Below are 21,510 nucleotides of genomic sequence, written 5' to 3'. Positions count from 1 at the left end.
TCCTTTTAAAAATTCTTAAACCCATTCTAAAATGCACGCTCGATGTAGATTAGGATTTAGAATACGTATTCCCATACGTACGGATTAGACATTTTCTTTTTTATCCATGGTATTAGTTATTCCCAATATAAAAGGAATAAATTATTTTTTTATATTACTAATATATACATTAAAAATAATGAGTTCAATATAGAATATTTAAATATGTGTTATCAAAATATAAAAGTATATGATATAAAGAATTATTTTTTCTAATATTTTATTAAATATAATATCAACTTAGTTAAAATATTTATATGCATCTTACCAAATATTTACTATAACTACAAAATTATATACCATATTTTATTATTTTATATTTTTAATATGTGCTAAAGTTATAAATAATAAGTACTTTATTAGAAATTTAAATATACGACAACATCCAAAATATAATAATGAACTTAACATTCCAAATATTTCTATGTAACGAGACTTTTGTGCAATTATTTTTTGTTTAAATTTTTAAATTTTATTACTATTTACCAAATATACAAATGAGTGATTCTAAGAATTTTTGTTCAATTCATTTTCTTATTCTTTTAGCATATCAAGCATATGAATGGTATACTAAAATCATTCATTTTCTATCTTTATTCCATTCTTAAATTTATTCTATTTCCACTAAAATTCATTCCTACATACTAATCGCCTTCTTAGCGTTAGATGCGCAAAATTTGATTCCCTATTTGAGATTGGCGATTATGAAGAATTAAAATCTATGTTGTATAGTATTTATTCAATATGACACGTTCGAGAGTTAAATCCGCATACAATCTGAACTAGTTACGTATGATGTGATGCGAATCTATATAACTGTGTCTGAAACTTATATAAACACCCTTACAAAGCTTAACAATAACCTCGTAAGTGGTCAAACATTTCGTAATTTTCTTAATCGAGACGTACCAATCTAATTCCGACCTGACTTGAATATGGGTATGTACGAACTTATGATGACCATCAGTGGTTCACGTAAAATCTTTCAACTCAAGAATGACGTCTATAAATATTAGCCCTATACCTCAAGTACGTACATTTTTTGACACTTTGAATATTCTTACAACTTTCATACTTTCTCCCATACGCTTCTTACTATTTTAAACATTCGAGAGTTATAACCGAGACCTTTTTCTAGTATTGCTTCACGTGTTCCTTTCTTGCAGGACATGCTACTGAATATCCAAGTTTGAAGAAAATAAAAAAGTATGAATTTAGATTATTTAATCAAAATACGTACCTAATTAATTTGAATAGAAAATATAATTTTTTTAAAAGAAAATATAACTAATTTAAAAGCTCATTTGATGATAGATTGGATCTTGGTTTTTGTTTATTAATTTAAAAGATTTCAATTCTAAGTATTTTTCATTAAGAAATAAAGTTAATAATTCATTTGATGAAGCCCACATTTTTTTATATGTTATGTCAATATCAGAAAAAAAAATCACATACAGAGATGGGTCAATAATTAGCTGAAAAAACTTTGTGATAGACATATAGATGATATAATAATTTGATGTGATGTATACTTTATGTTTGCGACACCCGAAAAAATATAATTTTTTGGTATAATTAATTATCATAAAAACTAATGAATTATGACCATATCACGATTATTAGCCGTCGTTTTTGCAAGTAAGAATAAAAGATTAACTAATATTTTGATCATTATAAGTAAACTTATGACAATATTGATTAACCGTGGCTAAAACTTGAGCTTTGAATTGGTTTTATTTTCATAGTAGATAGTTACATCTCAACATACCATTATTCAGAAAAAACAAAAATTGTGCATAAATTATTGTTATGAACAATTAGTAACGCATAAATAATGACGACTTACTGTCACTAAATTTTGTAATTATTAATATGTCACTAATCTATACCTATACTATATAGAAAAGAAAACCCCAGTTTTACTTACAAATGGCGGTTACTTATACAGCAACACCAATTTTTCAAATTTACCAAAAATATCCCGTATGTATTTTTCGACCACCCTTATGTATTTTTCGACCACCCTATTCAAATTTTTCTTTTCACCTATATATCTATGCTAATATAGAAAAGAAAGACCATTTTTCAATCACAAACGACGATTTGTGACACCAAGACACCATTTTTTTCTTTTCTTGTATCAATAATATCTATAAATTATTTTATTTATTTATTTATATATTTATTGAAATGTGATATGTTGATTTATATATTTTATTATTATGTATAACATATTTTAAATCGTAAAATAATATTTATTATATACACGCAGGTATGACGTGCCATAACGACTAGTAATTTGACAACTTTATGCACAATATCGCTGATGATGATGTTGTGACAATATATAGTATCGCTTAATATATTTCTCTAGCTATCAACGATATTTAAATTATGGTTCGTCGCTAATATTATCTTTTGTTGCAGCGTACAAAGGCATGTATATGTCTCTCACAGTCGAAATGAGGTTGGATGCAATGAATTTTGTTGGCAAGTGACAAGATATTTCTACTTAAACCATTAAAAAAGACATGATACTTCTAGTTATGTTAGTTTAAAGGCATAACTTTCCTAGTCCAAATCAAATGAGTTCCTTTTTTCTTTTGTTGTCCGAATCATATATTGCATGCAACGAATCTCGTCGCCAAGTGATGTTTCTACTTGTATTAGTTTAAGGACGCACTTTTTATGTCCATGTCAGATTACATATAATGAATTTCATAGTGTAATCGATGTTTGTAATTAAATTTTTTTTACTTAAATCAGGTTTCAGCAAGTGTGATATGTTGTCATGTAATTAATTATTTTTTATGAAGTATATATCAATCACGTATTGCATGTATTATGTAATTAGTTCAAATTTAACTAGATTCAAATTCAAATATGAGCTAAAATTTCCATCTATAATTATACTAGTTCCTACATGCGTTTTCTTCAAATTGCACATGAACAATGTCATCGTCAAGCACTTATATTAGTTCTTAGGACATACATTTCGCGTTGGAACGAATAATTATTATTATTTAATATATATCAACAATAATAATTTTAAAATTATCCCTTAATATCTTATTATTACTATTACTTTTTGTTATAGTGAAGGTGCATGCACATATATATAGAGGGTGAATAGAAATTATTCCTTTATGATATTGAAAATGAGCATATTACCCCCCCTATAAAAAAAACATAGCAATTTATCCCCTTATGCTTTTTAAAATGAAGCAATGTACCTCCTTATTGCTTCAATTTAAAAAACATAGGGAGGTAAATTGTTGTATTTTAAAAAATATAGGGGGATAAATTGCTATTTATTTTTTTATAAGGGGATAATTTGCTTATTTGCGATATCATGAGGGTTGCTTGCATTTTTTCCTATATATAGATATATGTAAATGTAAATGCATTTTTCCCTATATATAGATATATGTAAATGTAAATGTAAGTATGTATAATGAAGCGTTGGATGGGAACTACATTACATTCAATGGATTCCCTTTCCAAGTGATATGCTTTTGCTTATAATTAGTTTAAAGGCACATAAATAGCATATATATTTTTTTAAAAGTAATAATTATATTATTTAAAATTTAAATTAATTACACACACTAGTTTTATAATTAAGGGGGAACAATTTTTAAGTATTTCATCTTTTTGTGGTCCATCAAATTGTTTTTAATTTTTAATTATTGTATTAATTTTTGTTTCCTCTTTTCTCAACTTCCTATTAATTTTCCCTCTTTTCAACTTCTACGGTATCCCCTTTTGTTCTCTTATTTTCTTTTAAATAATTTCTCATAATTCTTTTAAATATTTTTTCAATCTATTAATTAATATATTTTTTAAAAAATAATAATTAGTTTTAAATTTTTAAAGTTAATTATATACACACATTTGAGTGTGCCCCACGTACAAATTTTATATTAAATGTGTGATGTGATTAGCTTGTTCTTACAAGACCTAATTGGAACGATAACTAACTTATAACTTGTCTTCAAACAGATATTGACAACATGCTCACAATCTCTTTATACTCAAAATTTAAACGGTAAACAAACCCAAGTGCCAGTTTGATTGTTAGTGGGCCTGGCACAACCCACCTTTACAAGGTATTGTTTCCCTCCAAATCAAGAAAATCTATCTGTTCACACTCAACGTTCAAAAATCCTGTATGTGTATTTAAGAAAGAGGAGCGTCAAAATTCTTAGCGCTGAAAGGTAAGTTCTTGAGTGGTACTTTTCATCTCTCACACAGATTTTCTTGAATGAATCTCTAACAAACCCCTCCTGTTTTTTCTTCGTGTGATAATCACATGGACTATTCAAGAAATAGTCATGCAGTGTGAGTGGGTGGTTCCGCAGAGAACTCAAAATCGGAGAAGCTTAATTTGAGGCCTTGAAACTTCATTCATACCCACAGCGTATGTATCTTTTCTTCCTTTTTCAGTTTCTTCGTAAATTATTTGTCGGTTCTTTGATTCTTAATCAAATTCTTGGTGTAAAAGATTTTTGTTTCTCTGTCTTCATGCATGGAGAGCAAGAACATAGCTGAAGGCAGTGAAGGGTATCCGCCAATTGAAGGTGTATGAGACTGGGGCAATGACAATAGTGATGATGATTAAAGAAATTGGGAAATCTTGGGAGAGTGATCGATTTCTTGGCTCCCACTGATCATCAGGCATGTTTTCTTTTCTGTGTTTGTATAGACTATTTAGAGTTCGTGATATTTCATCCTCTACACTATAGCTTAGTGATTTCTTTTTATATTTAGCAAGATCGATTTCGAAATTTTCTTGAATCAATTTACAGGCAATCCCTCACGTTTTCTCTTGTGGGATAATCACATGGGTTAATCAAGAAATAGTCAGGCAACAGTTTCCGCTGAGAATACAAAGTCAAACCCATTGAAAAGAAGCTTTGGAGCCTTGGGTTCTTTGCAGATTGAACGAATGCAGAAACTTCATTCACACCTACAGTATGTGTAATTTTTTTTTTAAGTTCCTGTGTAGTTATTTGTGGGTTTTTCTTATTCTTGAAATTCTTGGTGTAAAAGTTTTTCGTTTCTTTTTCTCTTGTATAATTTCTCTTAACTCTTGGAAATCTTGGTTTAATGTGTTGTTTTGGTTGTGGAATTTCATACTGATGTGTTTGTGTTCATGCATAGTAGGCTGGTAGCTTCAATTGAAGGGTGATAATGGTAGTAAAAAGTTTCTTGTTTTCTTGGCTCACACCTTTTCATCTTTGTTCATCAGGAATGTTTCTTTTACATGTTTCTATCATTATCATGATTTCTTGGTATTTCTTGTCAGCATTATGGTGTACTAATTTTCTTTTTATATTCAGAATATTGGTTTTTTCGGAAATTATTCTTGGTTAGACTTTCAACCATTTCCAGTTGATTTACTGCTGTGGATGTTTCTCTTCATGTTTTATGCGACTGCCTTTATGTTGTCTCATTCGAGTAATCAATATTTAGCTGCATTTTACTCGCTTTTCTACATGTGTGCTTATTATCTCCGGTTGTACATAGCAACAATCTAAGGAGATGAAATCACATGCAGAGTTTGTTGTGGAGCAAGACTACACAGCCAGAGGGTTAACGAGTGGAGCGCAAGTAATAGAGTATTCGGTATGTCAATGGTTTTTCTGCCACTTTTATCTAGATTTTGCAGGAAGTGTACTTGCGTTTCGCAGTATATTGCTTTATCTTCCTGGATGGATGTTTTGTCGAGCTATTGGTAACCATCCTTACGCAAGAATAATAAAGGTTAACTTCATTTGTATTTCCAAGTCCATACAGATTTTGATTAATAATTCTGATTTATATGTTGCTCAAAACAAAAATTTGTCTCTGAGGATAGCTTCTGATTACGGGGACTTTGACCACAAATCTACAGAAAGACCCAAGATCTTTGGCACGACTGCTTCGTTGGTGGTTAGGAGGTACGCCCGACTCCTTTTGGAAATTCTTGTGTTGCTACAGCAAACTTGAATGGTTCTAAAAGTCGGGAGAAGTTACTGCATGTTTTCTACTTTTTCATTGTATTTGTTTGTGGTACTTGAAGTACTAATTTTTTTCCTTTGTCGTCTCTCCATCAGCATTAAACAATACTTTTGCACATAATCATACGTGCCCGTGTTCACCAGGCTTCTCATCCGGTAAAAGCTCCGTGGAGCTTCAAAGCCTGTGGGATTCCCAGGTAGTGTTTCTGAATTGCATAGGCAGAGCATGAGTGGCATTACGTACGCATTGTTGGGAATGACTAATTTTGGACTCCTAAATCATCCTCTTAAATAGTCTATTTTGCTCCTAATTTTAATATATCCATTGATAAATGTGTGGTTGGTATAGAGTCCTTGTTTTTTCAGCCACCAACCTCTTTTCATTTGAACACACCAATAAATTCAAGAGCCTCACTTGTCCCTTCTTTCTCTCCTTCTCTTCTAAGTGTTGTTTAGTTCGTTGTTCCAAACTTTCTTCCACGAGTGCACGTGTAAGAGAGTTATAGCTGTGTTAACCTTGGAGAGCGATCGGTTTATACTATCTACACCACGGTAGTACTGAAATTTTGCTTTCAAGGCAGTGGTTTTCCACGGGACAGTCTTTCATTTTCTAACAGTTGAAAGCGAAATATTGTTATAATGGTTGTTCCAATTGCTAAAAGAACAACCTGACCTCTCCAAGCTGGAGCCACTTGACGAGATCATCGCTGCAATGGTTGTAGAAGCCAACCTAGTAGAGAACAAAGAAAATTGGATACTAGATACTAGCGCATCTAGGCATTTTTGCTCCAACAAAGCCCTATTCCATGAGCTTAGTGATGCAACGGACTGCGAGTGTGTCTTCATGGGGAACTCTACAATCGCCGGAGTCTTAGGTAAAGAAAAGATCTTCTTTAAACTTACTTCTGGCAAAACACTTGCTTTGAATGACGTTATATGTGCCTTCTTTATGTAGAAATCTAGTTTTTGGTAGTTTATTGAATAAATCTGGGTTGAAAATTGTGTTAGTATCTAATAAGTTTATAACTGTCTTTGTGAATTAAGAGATGCTGAAACTTTTGAACTAGTTTTTCCAGTTGATTAAAACTTCTAGAACGGACATAGCCTCTTCAAGCAATAAACCTTTGTTAACTTTCTCTAATTCTATTGTGAATGAACCTAGAAGAAGTAAAAGACAAAAAATTGAACATAATTTCGGACCAGACTTTCTAACTGTTTTCCCAGCGGAAGACCAAGGAAACTACTTTCTAAGACATATACAGAAGCAATAACCTCCATAGACTTTAGTTCCTGGAAGGAAGTCATTAGAAATGAGCTAGATTCTATAATATTAAATCATAATGAGATTTAGTAGATTTGTCTATAGGAAGTAAACCTATAAAATGCAAACGGATCTTCAAGGTAAGATTGAAACCAGATGGATCAATAGACAAATTTAAGGCACGATTGGTGGTTGTGGGTTATACACGAAAGAAGGGCATGGACTATTTCGATACATATTCACCTGTGACAAAGATTGCAACCATTAGAACTCTAGTTGCGTTATCAACTATTCTTGGCTTAATAATCTATCAAATGGATGTAAAAACAATCTTTCTAAATGGAGACTTTGAAGAAGAAATATATATGGAACAACCAGAGGGGTTTATGGTAAACCTAGCCAAGAAAATAAAGTTTGTAAAGTTAGAAAATCACTATATGGACTAAAACAAGCACCCAAACAATGGTATGAAAAGTTTGATCTACTTTAAAAATTAATGGATACAAAACAAATGTATCAGATACGTGTGTATACTCAAAATTGTTTGGGATAAAATGTGTTATTATATGCCTATATGTCGATGATATGCTAATTTTTATCAGCACAATTTGACATGAAAGATCTAGGAGAAGCTGATGTAATCCTAGGCATTAAAATTAGAAAAACTAAAAATGGGTTCTCTCTTTGTCTGTCCACTACATAAAGAAAATTTTGGACAAGTTCGGTGGTCAAGATGAGTTACCAGTAAAAACACCCTATGACCCGAGTGTATGTCTCAAAAAAAATAAAGGTGATAGTGTGTCACATGCTGAATATGTAAAAATCATAGGGAGTGTCATGTTTCTCATGAACTACACTAGAGCTAACATAGCTTACGCTGTGAGTAGACTAAGTCGTTATACTCATAATCCTAATAATGAACATTGGAATGCACCACGTCGCTTGTTGAGATATCTAAAGGGGATCATAAACTTGAGTTTGCACTTTAATAAATTTCCCGTAGTGTTAGAAGGATTTTGTGATGCAAATTGGGTTACCGATAATATGAAATAAGCTCAACTAGTGGATTGGTTTTTACTTTGGGTGGGGGAGTTATTTCCTGAAAATCTGCAAAACGAACTTGTATAGCCTGCTCTCTATGGAATATGAATTTATAACTCTTGAATTAGCAGGTCAAGAAGCAGAGTGGTTGAGAAACTTATTGGGAGATGTGCCCTTATAGGGGTCAACTGTGCCAGTGTCTCTGCACTGTGACTCCCAAGCTGCTATTGGAATTGCCAAGAACTATGCTTACAATGGTTAAAGGAAACATATTCGTATATAGCTTGAATTCCCCTCAGTTGCAGTCCAAGAGAATGACTTGAATCTCGGAGGCTCAGGGGACTCAAGGCCACCCTAGCAGCCAACAAAGCATTTGTCCAGGTGGATAGACATCACTGGAAGCGTGACCTAATGAGGAGTTCTAGGAGGGCAAACTCCTGGAGAAGCAGGATACTCACTTTGATGAGGTCTTCTAATCAAACTAGACTTTCTTAGACTTTTTCAACCGACAATATCATGATTCCAAGAAGACTTATCCACTAACAACCACCTTTCTGACTCCCTCAAAGGTCGGACTCCCTCACCACTGGGGAATTCGACTGTAAAACCAGGTTCAACGTCCTCAAACAGGGGAAGATTTTTTAAGCATTCACAAGCACTTTCTGTCATACATACTCATTTTCGCTCATGATTTTTCATCATAACTTGTTATATTATTTTCATGTAATCTCTTTTCAACATTAATATTTTCATATTACATACTGACTTGGGCATCGAAGTGTAAATATTCTTTTTTCTAAGCTTCCATCTTCAAGCTTGCAAAGAATTTGACCCACTAAAGACCTCATGTCCATAAAAGATTTTATCCATGCGTTTTTTTTGTATGCATCAAATATGAGGTTAATAATCATATAAAATATAATATAAATATAAATATATGTATCCGTATGCATATTTATATATATATATATGTATTCATACATGCATACACATGTATGGATTATAATGAGCCACATTTCAAAAAAATAATCTCGTACAATTTCAGATATAAAAATAGCGTCGACATAAATTTGAAACATGTTGAACAAGTCATTTAGCATATATAAAAATTAAATAAAGGAAATTCCAAAACAATATGGATAATAGCACCGACACTGTTTAGGACATGTACAACATCTTCCGTACGCAACAGTTATTTTTTTTTTCTTTATATTCTATAAATTATTAAAATTTTTCTATAATTAATTGAGAAGATAGTATTTTTTGGGGAGATAAATTACTTAATTTTTTAAAAACACATTAGGGAATAAATTGTTATTATTTTTTTATAAAGGGTAATTTACTCATTCGTAATATAAGGGAAGTAAATTGCATTAACACTATTTTTCCATCTAAATTTATTTTTTCTTTATTCGCAAATATTGAAAATAAGCACTTATCAACTTATTGATGAAAAATAGATTGAAAAGAGAGTTTTTTTTTTTTAACAACTTTTGATTTTGAATTGATTAAGTTGATTTAAGCCAGAATCTGTAAACAGCTCTACCAACTTCACTAGTTTAGGGTAAAAGTATAAATATTAAGTTGTTTTTCCCAGCACTTCAACTTCACCCTTTTTTCACTTTTATGTATTTTCAAACAATCTCAACTTTTACCACCGCTCAACTTACAATTTTGTTTAACAACTTATCTTCATCACAAAAGCAGAAGCTACAGCTCTTAGGGAGTGTTTGCACGGCTTCAAAAAAGCAGTTTTCAGCTTTCAATTTTAAAAAAGTACTTTTGAAGTATTTGAAATTTCAGTTTCTATCACTGAAACTGTTAAGAAATGCAATTTTAGTCCAAAAACTCAACTAACTTTGAGGATACTTCTAACTGCTTTACCTTCTTACCAGACAGAGCTCATGAGAACAATATCAGAAACGCTTGAGCTATAGCCCTCCAATGCTAAAGCCGATCAAACTATTTAAAAGTTAATGTTGTAAGATAACAAAGGTAGCAAATTAAAAGTCCTAGCCAAGGCACAAACGACGTCTATTTCTGAACACAATCAAATTATACTATTTCAAATGAACATTGAATACAATCTTGATTGGATGGTCATAATGAATCGAGTTTGGGATGGTACAACCCCAACCTAATATGATTTGATTCCGGGATCTATTAACATATAAAATTATGACATTAGGAACACTTCACTTCCCTGATTATTAATTATTTTCTTTTTTCTATTTTTCCAATAAATTTTCTACTCATTTGAGTATTCTTTTGCAATATTCAATAATTTATGGCCCATGATCGATTGCTCATTCACTATAAAAGAATAGCTCAATAGCTACGAATATATTGTAAATAATTTGTTGCTAAATTAATTAGCAAATAAATTCTAGTATTAAATAATTTGATTTAACAACGAGAATTTTACTTGTTAATTGTGTCGACGTTAATTTTTTTTTATTACTATCTGTAGAGTGGATATCAAAACAATCCTATCAACTATTACAAACCGATTTGGAGTACGAAACTCCTTAAAAATTATACAGGCCAATATTACAGTATAATAAAATAACAGAAGGATTAAAACTAAGGATTCAACAGAGACAAACACTTGTTAATATAGTCGGCTCAGAAAACACCAGGTCCAAGAATGAGAGGGACACGGCCACTGTAAGTTCCGTTCCCAAACGGCACCAAGCCCACAGTAACACCACACGGAGACACGACCTCAACGAACCGGATCACTCAGATCACTATCTCACCCAGTCGCAAACGACACCTCAAGGCTCACGATTCTCACAAAGAAGAGTTAAGAGGATTCGGGTATTTCTCGATTTCAGTTCACCGAAAAGAGAGGAGAGAGCTCCTATTTATACGGTTGAGAAAACAGGTGAGAAAGGAAAGCCATTGAAGCTTTCCTTAAACCATTATCTTGGTTTTGGAAAGCTTCCATGGAAACCGGCGAAAGAAGAAGGAAAGAGTATCTCGGTGAGTATCAGAGAGAAAGGGAAGAAGAGAGGCAGACGGCGCAAGATACACAATGTGGGTTAGGGCAACATTAGGGAATATAAGTACCGGTAGTGGGTCGGGTCATGGGCCGTATGTGGGCTGCCGGGTGGGCTTGGGGTTTGGGCTTAAAGTGGCCTACCGATTAAAAGGTCATGGGCCATAGCAACAACATACTCCACCTTGGACCAGACCTTAAAGGTACTGGGTCCTGGAGTTTTAGCTTGGACCTGGTTACTCATCATAGCCTTAGGGGGATCTACCCCTGTGTACCTGCAAGAAAAATATTGACGTTAGTCAGGAACTAAATTTAGAATCTTTAAACAATTTATGAATTTCTCAGCAGGAAGGCTTTTTGTGCCCATGTCAGCAGGATTCTCCTCAGATCTTACCTTTTCCAATTTGATGATTTCCTTACTGACGATATCACGTATAAAATGGAATCTAACGTCAATGTGCTTAGTCCTATCATGAAAAACTGGATTTTTGCAAAGTTGAATGGAAGATTGACTGTCGGAAAAAACAGTAAGCCGATTTTTTAGAAAACCAATTTCTTTTACAAGGCCCTCGAGCCAAATAGCTTCTTTGAAAGCTTCGGTAGTAGCAATGTATTCGGCTTCAGTTGTAGAAAGTGCAACAATGTGTTGTAATTGGGATTTCCAACTAATGCATGATCCACACAAAGTGAAAATGTATGAGGTTGTGGATTTTCTACTATCCTTCTCATTAGCATAATTTGAATCCACATAACCAATGAGATTAACAGAATCAGAAAATTTAGAGAAATTTATACCTATGTTATCGGTACCACATAGGTACCTTAGGAGCCATTTTAAAGCCTCCCAATGAGGAGGTCCTGGATTGGACATGTACCTGCTCAAACAACTTATAGCATATGCAATATCGGGTCTAGTACATACCATGAGAAACATTATAGACCCAATCACATTAGAGTAAGGAACTTTACTCATTTTGTCCTTTTCGAAAGAAGTTTTAGGACATTGATCTTTCGATAATTGAAAATGGGCAGCTAGAAGAACCGATGTAGGTTTTGAATTTTCCATAGAAAATCTTTTCAAAACAGAATGAATGTAGGATTTTTGATTCAAAAGGATGGAAAAACGTTTTCTGTTTCTGTGAATATCCATGCCAAGGATGTTCTTTGCATCACCAAGATTTTTCATTTCAAAGTTATTGGAAAGGTCTTTTTGCAAAGATTCGATGAGATTTAAACTAGGACTAGTAATGAGCATGTCATCAACATATAACACAAGAAAGATAGGTACTTCATTCAAAAACTTAAAATAAAGGCAATGGTCATATTCACTCCTCTTAAATTTTAATGAAAGCATGAACATATCAAACTTCTTATTCCATTGTCTTGGTGATTGTTTCAAACCGTTAGAGATTTCTTTAACAAGCAAACATGATCAGGTTTGTTTTTCTCAATAAAACCAACAGGTTGTCGCATGTATATGCATTCATCAAGATCACCATGTAAGAAAGCAGTTTTAACATCCATTTGTTTCAACTCCCAATCAAAATGAGCAGCAAGAGCAAGAATAATACGAACAGTAGTGTATTTCACAACGGGCGAAAATATTTCATTATAATCTATCCCTTCTTTTTGAGTGAACCCCTTAGCTACTAATCTAGCTTTAAATTTCAAAGGGTTTTCTTGCTTGATTTTAAAAATCCATTTGCAATCAACTAGGGAGCAATTTTTAGGTTTTGGTACTAGATCCCAAGTGTGGTTGTCTTCTAGAGACTTCATCTCCTCATTCATGGCACTAAGCCATTCTTTTGACTTAAGGGCTTCGTCTACGTTTGCGGGTTCTATGTTTTCAATGTTCAAAGCCACTTGGAAATCATTTAACCTAGTAGGGATCTTTCTTTCTCGCCTACTCCTGTCTCGAGCTAGTTGATAGTTCTCTAAGGAGTTTCTTAAGGGATCTTCTTCTAACTTTAAGTTTTGTTCATCATTATTGGTCTCAACTATATTTTCTCCTCCTTCTTGGTTATCCTCCACCTTATTAAAAGTCAGGTTTTCTGGTTCTACTTCAGTTTTTAGGAGGCAAGGCATCTCATATTCATTGAAGGTTACATCTCTACTAATGATGACCTTAAAACCTGGTTGGCTTCTAACCCATAACCTATACCCTTTTACCCCATCAGGATAACCAATAAAAACACATTTCAGGGAGCGGGGTTCAAGTTTATCAGTAGTTTGATGAACAAAAGCAGAGCAGCCAAAAGTGCGCAATAAAGAGATATCAGGTTTCTTACCACTCCAAACAGTCTCAGGAGACTTTCCAAGCAAAGGCACAGATGGAGATAAATTTATCAGATATGCAGCAGTTAACACGGCTTCACCCCAAAAAGATTTTTGTAAACCTGAACTAATCAGTAGGCATCTTACTTTTTCAAGTAAAGTTCGATTCATACGCTCAGCAACACCATTTTGCTGGGGGGTATAGGGGTTTGTTTTGTGCCTCTTAATACCAAACTTATCACAAAGATTATCAAAATGCTTATTGCAAAACTCAAGACCGTTATCAGTGCGTAAAGATTTAAGCCTTTTTCCAGTTTGATTTTCAACGAGGGTTTTCCATTTTTCAAACTTTTCAAAAACCTCATATTTGTGTTTAAGTAAGAAAATGAACACCTTTCTAGAAAAGTTATCAACAATAGACAAAAAATATCGATTCCCACCATGGGTAGGTTCTTTAGAAGGACCCCATACATCAGCATGAATGTAGTCAAGAATGCAAGATGACATAGAAGGGTTCGGGGAAGGTGTAGCAGGAAAATGCACACGATGTTGTTTTCCCATAACACAATCATCACAAAATGGCAGTTTATCAATGTTATCACTCAAAATGCCTTCTTTGTTTAAAAACTCAAGTCCTTTTTGGCTGATATGCCCAAAACGTTTATGCCAAAGAACGGTTTTGTCATGCATGTTCACAGAAGCAGCCAAGGAATCATATGTCACAGAGCATAAATATAAATTTCGTCTTTTTTCAGCTTTAAAAACGACAAGGGAGCCTTTCATGATTTTCATAATGCCCTTTCCCCATCTACCCTCTAGCCCATCATCTTCTAAAGCAGCACAAGAAATAAGATTATGACTAAGTTCAGGAACATATCTAACATGCTTGAGAGTAATTCTATAACCATTATCAAAAACCAAGGAAATGTCACCAATACCTTTAATATCACATCGTTTTTCGTTTGCCATAGACACAGAGCCAAAATCACCAATTTTGAGATTTGAGAAAATGCTTTCAAAAGGACTAATATGGAAAGTACAACCAGAGTCAACAAGCCATTCATGCATACTCAAAGGAAGCACGGAATTCACATCAGAAATCACAAAGATTTCTCCAGATTCATCAGTAACATTGTTCACTCGTTCTTTTTCTTCTCTATTGTTATCCCTATTATCACGTCTAGGTTTTCTGCAGTCCTTGATATAGTGACCTCTTATACCGCAATTATAACATCTTCTCTCTCTGATTTTGTCATCCTTATGTGAATAATCTCTATTTCTGGATTTACTCCTGTTTTTATTCCGACTCTTACTCCTATTGTTGTACCTGTTACTAGAGTTCCTAAATTTAGACCTACCTCTTACAGAGTTCACTTCATGATGATTATTGCTAGGTCTATTTGTTTTAAGATCAATCTCTTTGCTTTTTAAGCCATTAACAACAATATCAAGACTCACACTATCTCTACCGTATTTAATCGCAGCTTTCACATCAGCATATGTATCAAGTATAGCATTCAAGAGCACAATAGGAGAATACTCATCAATATTCTTATCACTAGTCAGTTTTATATCTTGCACTAATTTAGTGAAATGATCAAGGTTTTCATCAATGGTTCTGGATAAATCGAGTTTGTATTTAAAAAACTAGCAAGAATAGTTTACTAGGTAGTGAAACATCAGTGTAAAGATCCTCTAGTTTTTCCCATAAATCTCTTGCTGTATCTTGTTTACCAACTTTTCTTAAAACATTGTCAGACAGGTTTAGGATTATAGAAGAATATGCAAATTCATCATTTTCTAAAACCTTTTCTTCAGAAATAGAATCAGAGTACCGACCATCAATGGCCTTAAAAACTTTTTGTTGAATTAAAATGCCCTTCATTTTCTGTTGCCAAATTGAAAAGTCACATTTACCATCGAAAGGTTGCAAATTGTATCCGGCCATTTTAAAGAAAAACTTTTCAAAAAATCGATTTTTAAGAAAAGGAAGGAAGGATGGATTTTCAAGAGAAAACTAGTTGCAGCGGGTTATAGAAATCACAGCAAAAAATCCCAACAGGTAGGAATGTCACAGATAAATATGGGCACACAGAAAATTTGTCACAGACACACAGTTCAGATTATAATCTCAGGATATCAGTAAGCAAGAATCAACAGTGAGTCACACACAGGGCAGGAATAATATGGTAAGATCAAAATTTCACAAAGTGTAGTGTTCACTGAGAACAAGCACGCAGCAGTATATCAATCATAAACCGAGATATCCACAATCTTAAGAGATTAATCACAAAGCAGAAATAACAGATATTTCAGAAATCCCACAAGACAGTGTACGAATAATATTCAGGATATTGCAACAGTTAATATCACGGATAAAATAGAAGCTGAGGCCTCTCCAGCCTAACACCCAGTCCAGATACCCGACGACCTCAAGGGTCCGGCCAGGAGGGTAATCAGGGGGAACAAGCACCTCAGTTAATGAGAAATAATATAATATAACAGAAATAAAATGCGGAAGTAAAAGGAGGGGTTTCAGCAAGTTACCACCACCAGAGTGCCGTCGGATCGGAAGGAGTGGCTCTGATACCACTGTAGAGTGGATATCAAAACAATCCTATCAACTATTACAAACCGATTTGGAGTACGAAACTCCTTAAAAATTATACAGGCCAATATTACAGTATAATAAAATAACAGAAGGAATAAAACTGAGGATTCAACAAAGACAAACACTTGTTAATATAGTCGGCTCAGAAAACACCAGGTCCAAGAATGAGAGGGACACGGCCACTGTATAGTCGGCTCAGAAAACACCAGGTCCAAGAATGAGAGGGACACGGCCACTGTAAGTTCCGTTCCCAAACGACACCAAGCCCACAGTAACACCACACGGAGACACGACCTCAACGAACCGGATCACTCAGATCACTATCTCACCTAGTCGCAAAAGACACCTCAAGGCTCACAATTCTCACAAAGAAGAGTTAAGAGGATTCGGGTATTTCTCGATTTCAGTTCACCGAAAAGAGAGGAGAGAGCTCCTATTTATACGGTTGAGAAAACAGGTGAGAAAGGAAAGCCATTGAAGCTTTCCTTAAACCATTATCTTGGTTTTGGAAAGCTTCCATGGAAACCGGCAAAAGAAGAAGGAAAGAGTATCTCGGTGAGTATCAGAGAGAAAGGGAAGAAGAGAGGCAGACGGCGCAAGATACACAATGTGGGTTAGGGCAACATTAGGGAATATAAGTACCGGTAGTGGGTCGGGTCATGGGCCGTCTGTGGGCTGCCGGGTGGGCTTGGGGTTTGGGCTTAAAGTGGCCTACCGATTAAAAGGTCATGGGCCATAGCAACAACACTATCAAACTATTTTGTTGTAGTGATTCAGATTTTCGGGCACAGCCAATGTAGAGGATCTTAGGATTTTTTTATTTTTTTTTCCTCGTGGTTGGATCTTAGCTACTTTGTTAATCAAACGGTCGAACTGAAAAAACAACAGAAAAAATTAGGACGAAACTGGGAAAATTGCCCAAAAATTTGATTAAAGGGAGGCTTGCAATAGCTTACTTCAATTTTTAATAAGTTTTTGCTGAAAATTAGTTGAAACTAATACTTTTTATACATAAATTTTTCTTTTGAAATGTTTAAAATTAATTCCCTTAAGTCATTTCCTATTTCGCAAAAGGGCATTTTTAAACCAATTAAATTTTGTTTTTTTTTTTTTTTGGAGATATTGTAATTGACGCCCCTTAGAATTAGGTATAATTATTATACTTTGTATTCTTTGTAAAAATACAGATACACCCCATGAGGAAGTATAGTCTAATGTATGTGAAGAAATATATATTCATGTAAAATTTTACTAAGGAAATGTGCATTTGTAATTCTACAAAGAGTGAGCATTTTTGTAGTTAGACTTTATGTCTGGCAGTGTAAATATCTTTTCCCTTTGTATCGTCTATGAATTATCGAAATTCTAATTCGGACCGTGTTTGGCCACACTCAAATGTGATTAGTTTAGTTTAATTTGATTTGATTTGGGTAAAAACTTTTCAAAAATTACAATTTCAAGATAATTTAATTACAATTAATCAAAGAATTAAAGAATAAAAACATACACAAAACCAAGAAACAAACGACAAAACTTCTCCTAGTCAGGATTAGGCTCGATCTAACTTGAATCAATCATATAACAGTTCAATGCACTTACTTTATAATCGATTTGGTTCAGCCAAACCTGCTCGGGCAAGAATTTTCCCCAAGTTAGCTACCCATTTCTCCTAGTTGACAAACCTGCAATTGTTCCTGATCTCGCCCTGGTTTCCTGTGAGAACATCAATATACCCCATTTTCACCATTGCATCCGCAAACTTACCAGCCCAAGACGCACCATGCTTCGCGTTCCTCCTCACCATCCAACCACTCCTCGCACTGCTCAAAAGTGTCTGATCCGAAGTCAGCAATACCCGACCACTCTTCAAATTCAGATAATACCTATTGTCCAATCTGTTCGGCGTCGCAAAATCAAGTGCCACAACGCGATCACTATTTCCAGCTTCCCCGTCAGGCCTGGGGCAGCTCTTCCTCAGTTCCCTGGCCAAGTCTGGATCCAGGGACGGGTCCTGAGGATGAGTGGAGTTGAAACTGTAAAGCCTGTTTGAGAAAGACGAACAGTGTGAAACTCCGACGGAATGTGCCCCGGAGAGAGTCACCATTTCTTCCATCGTAAGCCCTTTCCGTGCGAAATTTTGTTCGAGTTGCGCGGCGTTGAAGGAGGGAGGGGGGAGATTTGCGGTGACGTCGTCTTCCAGGGAAATTCTGCCGTCGCGACGACCTGAGGGGACCATGTACTTGATGTTGCCGAGTCTGTAGGCGCTGTCGCGGGCAGCGAATGCGATGATGTCTGCACAGGAGACGGTTCTTGGGCAGGCGAATTCGAGCTCGGCCTTGGCCTCGTCGATCACTTCGAATCCGCGCAGGCTGGGGTTGTTGGCGGGATGTTGTTTCTCGGAACGTCGGCCCGGAGTGGAATCCAGCAGGACTGATGCATCACAGCCCTGGAAAGCAGAAGAACAGGCAATTAGTTCAACTACCGAGTTATTTGTTAGTCATGTTTTGCATGACGGAGTTTCTGTCCGTACTAATTATTTCATAAAAACTGTATACAATTTCAATTAATTTCAGAAATGTTCATGTGAATTAATTTACATAAAATATTTTAATGGATTAAAAATTTTAAATATATATATTATAACATAAATATAGATAATATTGAAATCAAACTCGCACATATATATATATATATATATTGTATGTGACCCCATTTTTGAATGATTTAAATGAATTTTTGGTCTCGTAACTTTAAGTCATTTGGGGTTTTCATCCTTCAACTTTTTAGAGTAGTATTTTGGTTCTCGTCTTTTTAATTTTCTCATTTTAGTTCTATTTTCACCAGATTTCATCCTTCTCGGATAAAAATGCATGTATTTGTCATGTGATATTTTAAAATTTAGGTTTTTTTTCTTTAGGCATTTTTGTTTTTTAACTTTTTAAAATAGTTCTTTGATCCGGAATCTTTTCGAGTGGAGGTGAACTCCGGTTAACAAAAGAACTAAGATTAAAAAATACAACACTAAAATGTTGTCCTAAAAGGTTAAAAAACGAAAACGCCAAATAATCTAAATTACGGAATAAAAAATACATTTAATTATTTTTAAATTATAGTCTAATTTAATTATATTTTTTAATTATTTTTAATTAAAAAGAGAGACGCACATATCAATGATCACTCATTGATATAATACTATAATACGAAAGTGTGATAAAAGATTCACCCTAGTTTATAAAGACATACCCTGACAAAACAATCATGAAAATGCATTCTGATGAGACCTGCTCCAAGGCCAAGGTTCCTGGACACTGCTTTCTCCACAACTTTCCTCACAATTGCCTCTGCAGATGGGCAACTGTTTTGGTAGTACCCAACCCTCAGAGAAGCCAACGAGACAGTAGCAAATTCAGACACAAAGACAAAGAGTATCAAGAAGAAGACTGAGCTTGACAATTTGAGTACTCTTGAGGCCATCTTAATGTAAGAGATCAGAAATGAATTCGGACAAAGAAGATGGAGGGTGCTATCGACGTTTCTGCTGTATATATAGATGCATGGATGTTATTACAAGAAACAACGACATGGTCTGAGTTTTACCAAGTAAAGAAATGCGCGTAGGTATATGTATTAGTAAGAGACAGCTTATTAGCTCAGTTATGCAAGAAACTTGACAACCTTAATTGCTAGGTTCTTGACATCTTCCCTGCCGCTTCGATCCATGGACGTGATCAAAGTTCAGACATGGGAATTGAACATTTCAATGTTTTAGGGTTAAAGTATTTATGGTTGCGTGATTTCTTACTGGTTGCAGATTTGTTAAACTGTCAATGAGATGACAATTAGGACAGTGACAACAACAATAATTTTAAACGATCCTCTCTGGTAGGAAACTTATATCAGCTAAAAAAAGGTTTAAATTCATTTTTGGTGATGTATTTTTGGTTATACGGCGTTTTCGTTCTTTAATGTTTTAGGGTAGTATTGTGGTTGTGTTTTTTTACTTTTCGTGATTTTAGTCTTTTTTTTTTTTTCTTTTTGGAGTTCTCACTTATCGTTTGGAAAAATGCATGTACATTCCACTTTACCTTTTAAATTTAGAGCTATTTTTTCTATTGGTTCATTTTGTTAGTTAACTTCTTAAGGTAGCATTCACTAGAAAAGAAAAAAAGTTACTATTGCCTACGATTTTATTAGCTATGGATTAAAGCAGTGGTAAATAGGTATTATCGTTGGGTGATCGTGGTTAATGGCTTTTTACCACGGCTATTAATTTTTAACCATGATAGTTGCCTATGGTTAAATGTTATATTTCTTGTAGTGATTTTGGTCTAGCCTCTTTTAATTTTTTTCGATTCAATTTTTTTTCATTGGAGTTCACCCTTCTAGCTGGTGGAGATGAATTTCGACGAATAAAAAAATTAAAAAAATACAAGATCAAATAACTACCATGAAAATTAAAAAATAAAACTGCTAAATGATCTAAGTTAATTAGACAAGGATATTTAAAATATAGTGTTAAGGAAAATAGAAGCAAGAAGAAAGAAGAACAATCAATTAGAGGAAGAGCAGATCCCGCAGTATAAAGAGATTTGCAAAGGGGTAGATCGATAAAGCATCTGGAAAAGGGTCATAAGCATGATAGCATGAGAACTCATTGTAAGTAACTCTTGTAGAGCGGTAAATTTCACTAAAAATATTTGGCAAGGTCAGAATATTAGCTCTAAGAATGAAGTTTTGGACACTTGATGGGTCAGGGGGTCCCATGGTACATAGAATAGAAGATGTTCCGGACGCGTAGAACCCCTAAAAGAAAATATTATATGGAGGTTCTCACGTAGAACCCAAATAACTTTCAAGTAATAGACTCAGAGGTCATTGTACGTAAATAAAAGGTAGATCTCAAGGATAGACCTCTAGTAGAAGAAGCGATATTTTGACAGAAATAAAATATGAGAGAGAGAGAGAATGATGATCGCACCTCCCATGAGGTCGCGCTATCTCCAAAAAAGATTCTTCATGGAGGTCACCCTATGAGGTCGAGATTGCATTTTTGACTAGTTTAAAAATCCAAAAAGAAATTATTTTCATAGAGGTCGCGCACCTCCCATGAGGTCGAGTTTTATCTATAAAAGATTCTTCATGGAGGTCGCGCTAATATCCAAAAAAGATTACCGTCAGATAGAGATTGCTTTATTGCTCAAAAAATACTATCTTCATGGAGGTCACCCAACAAGGTCGAGGTTGTGCTAGTATCTGAAAAAGATTCTTTATAGAGATCCCA

At 34.3% G+C, this 21,510-nt stretch overlaps 1 protein-coding gene across 1 annotated transcript; it reads right to left on the bottom strand.

Annotated features, from left to right (window-relative positions):
• On the bottom strand, positions 17,662 to 19,727 carry LOC105172805 (peroxidase 5-like). Its single transcript, XM_011094383.2, has 2 exons — positions 19,473 to 19,727; positions 17,662 to 18,675 (listed from the first exon to the last, which is right to left on the bottom strand). Exons 1-2 carry the CDS (start codon positions 19,701 to 19,703, stop codon positions 17,899 to 17,901), a joined length of 1,008 nt encoding a protein of 335 aa, XP_011092685.1. The 5' UTR covers positions 19,704 to 19,727; the 3' UTR covers positions 17,662 to 17,898.

Source organism: Sesamum indicum, linkage group LG10 (genome assembly GCF_000512975.1).
Source record: "Sesamum indicum cultivar Zhongzhi No. 13 linkage group LG10, S_indicum_v1.0, whole genome shotgun sequence".
Lineage (NCBI taxonomy): Eukaryota > Viridiplantae > Streptophyta > Magnoliopsida > Lamiales > Pedaliaceae > Sesamum > Sesamum indicum.
Note: the sequence above shows the minus strand (reverse complement) of the source record. Positions and strands in the feature narration are given on the sequence as shown.

Coding starts and splice junctions, on each gene's coding strand:
- LOC105172805 (XM_011094383.2), bottom strand. CDS start 19,703: ATGGCCTCAAGAGTACTCAAATTGTCAAGCTCAGTCTTCTTCTTGATA. Junction 18,676..19,472: donor TTCATGATTGTTTTGTCAGG/GTATGTCTTTAT, acceptor TCTGCTTTCCAG/GGCTGTGATGCATCAGTCCT.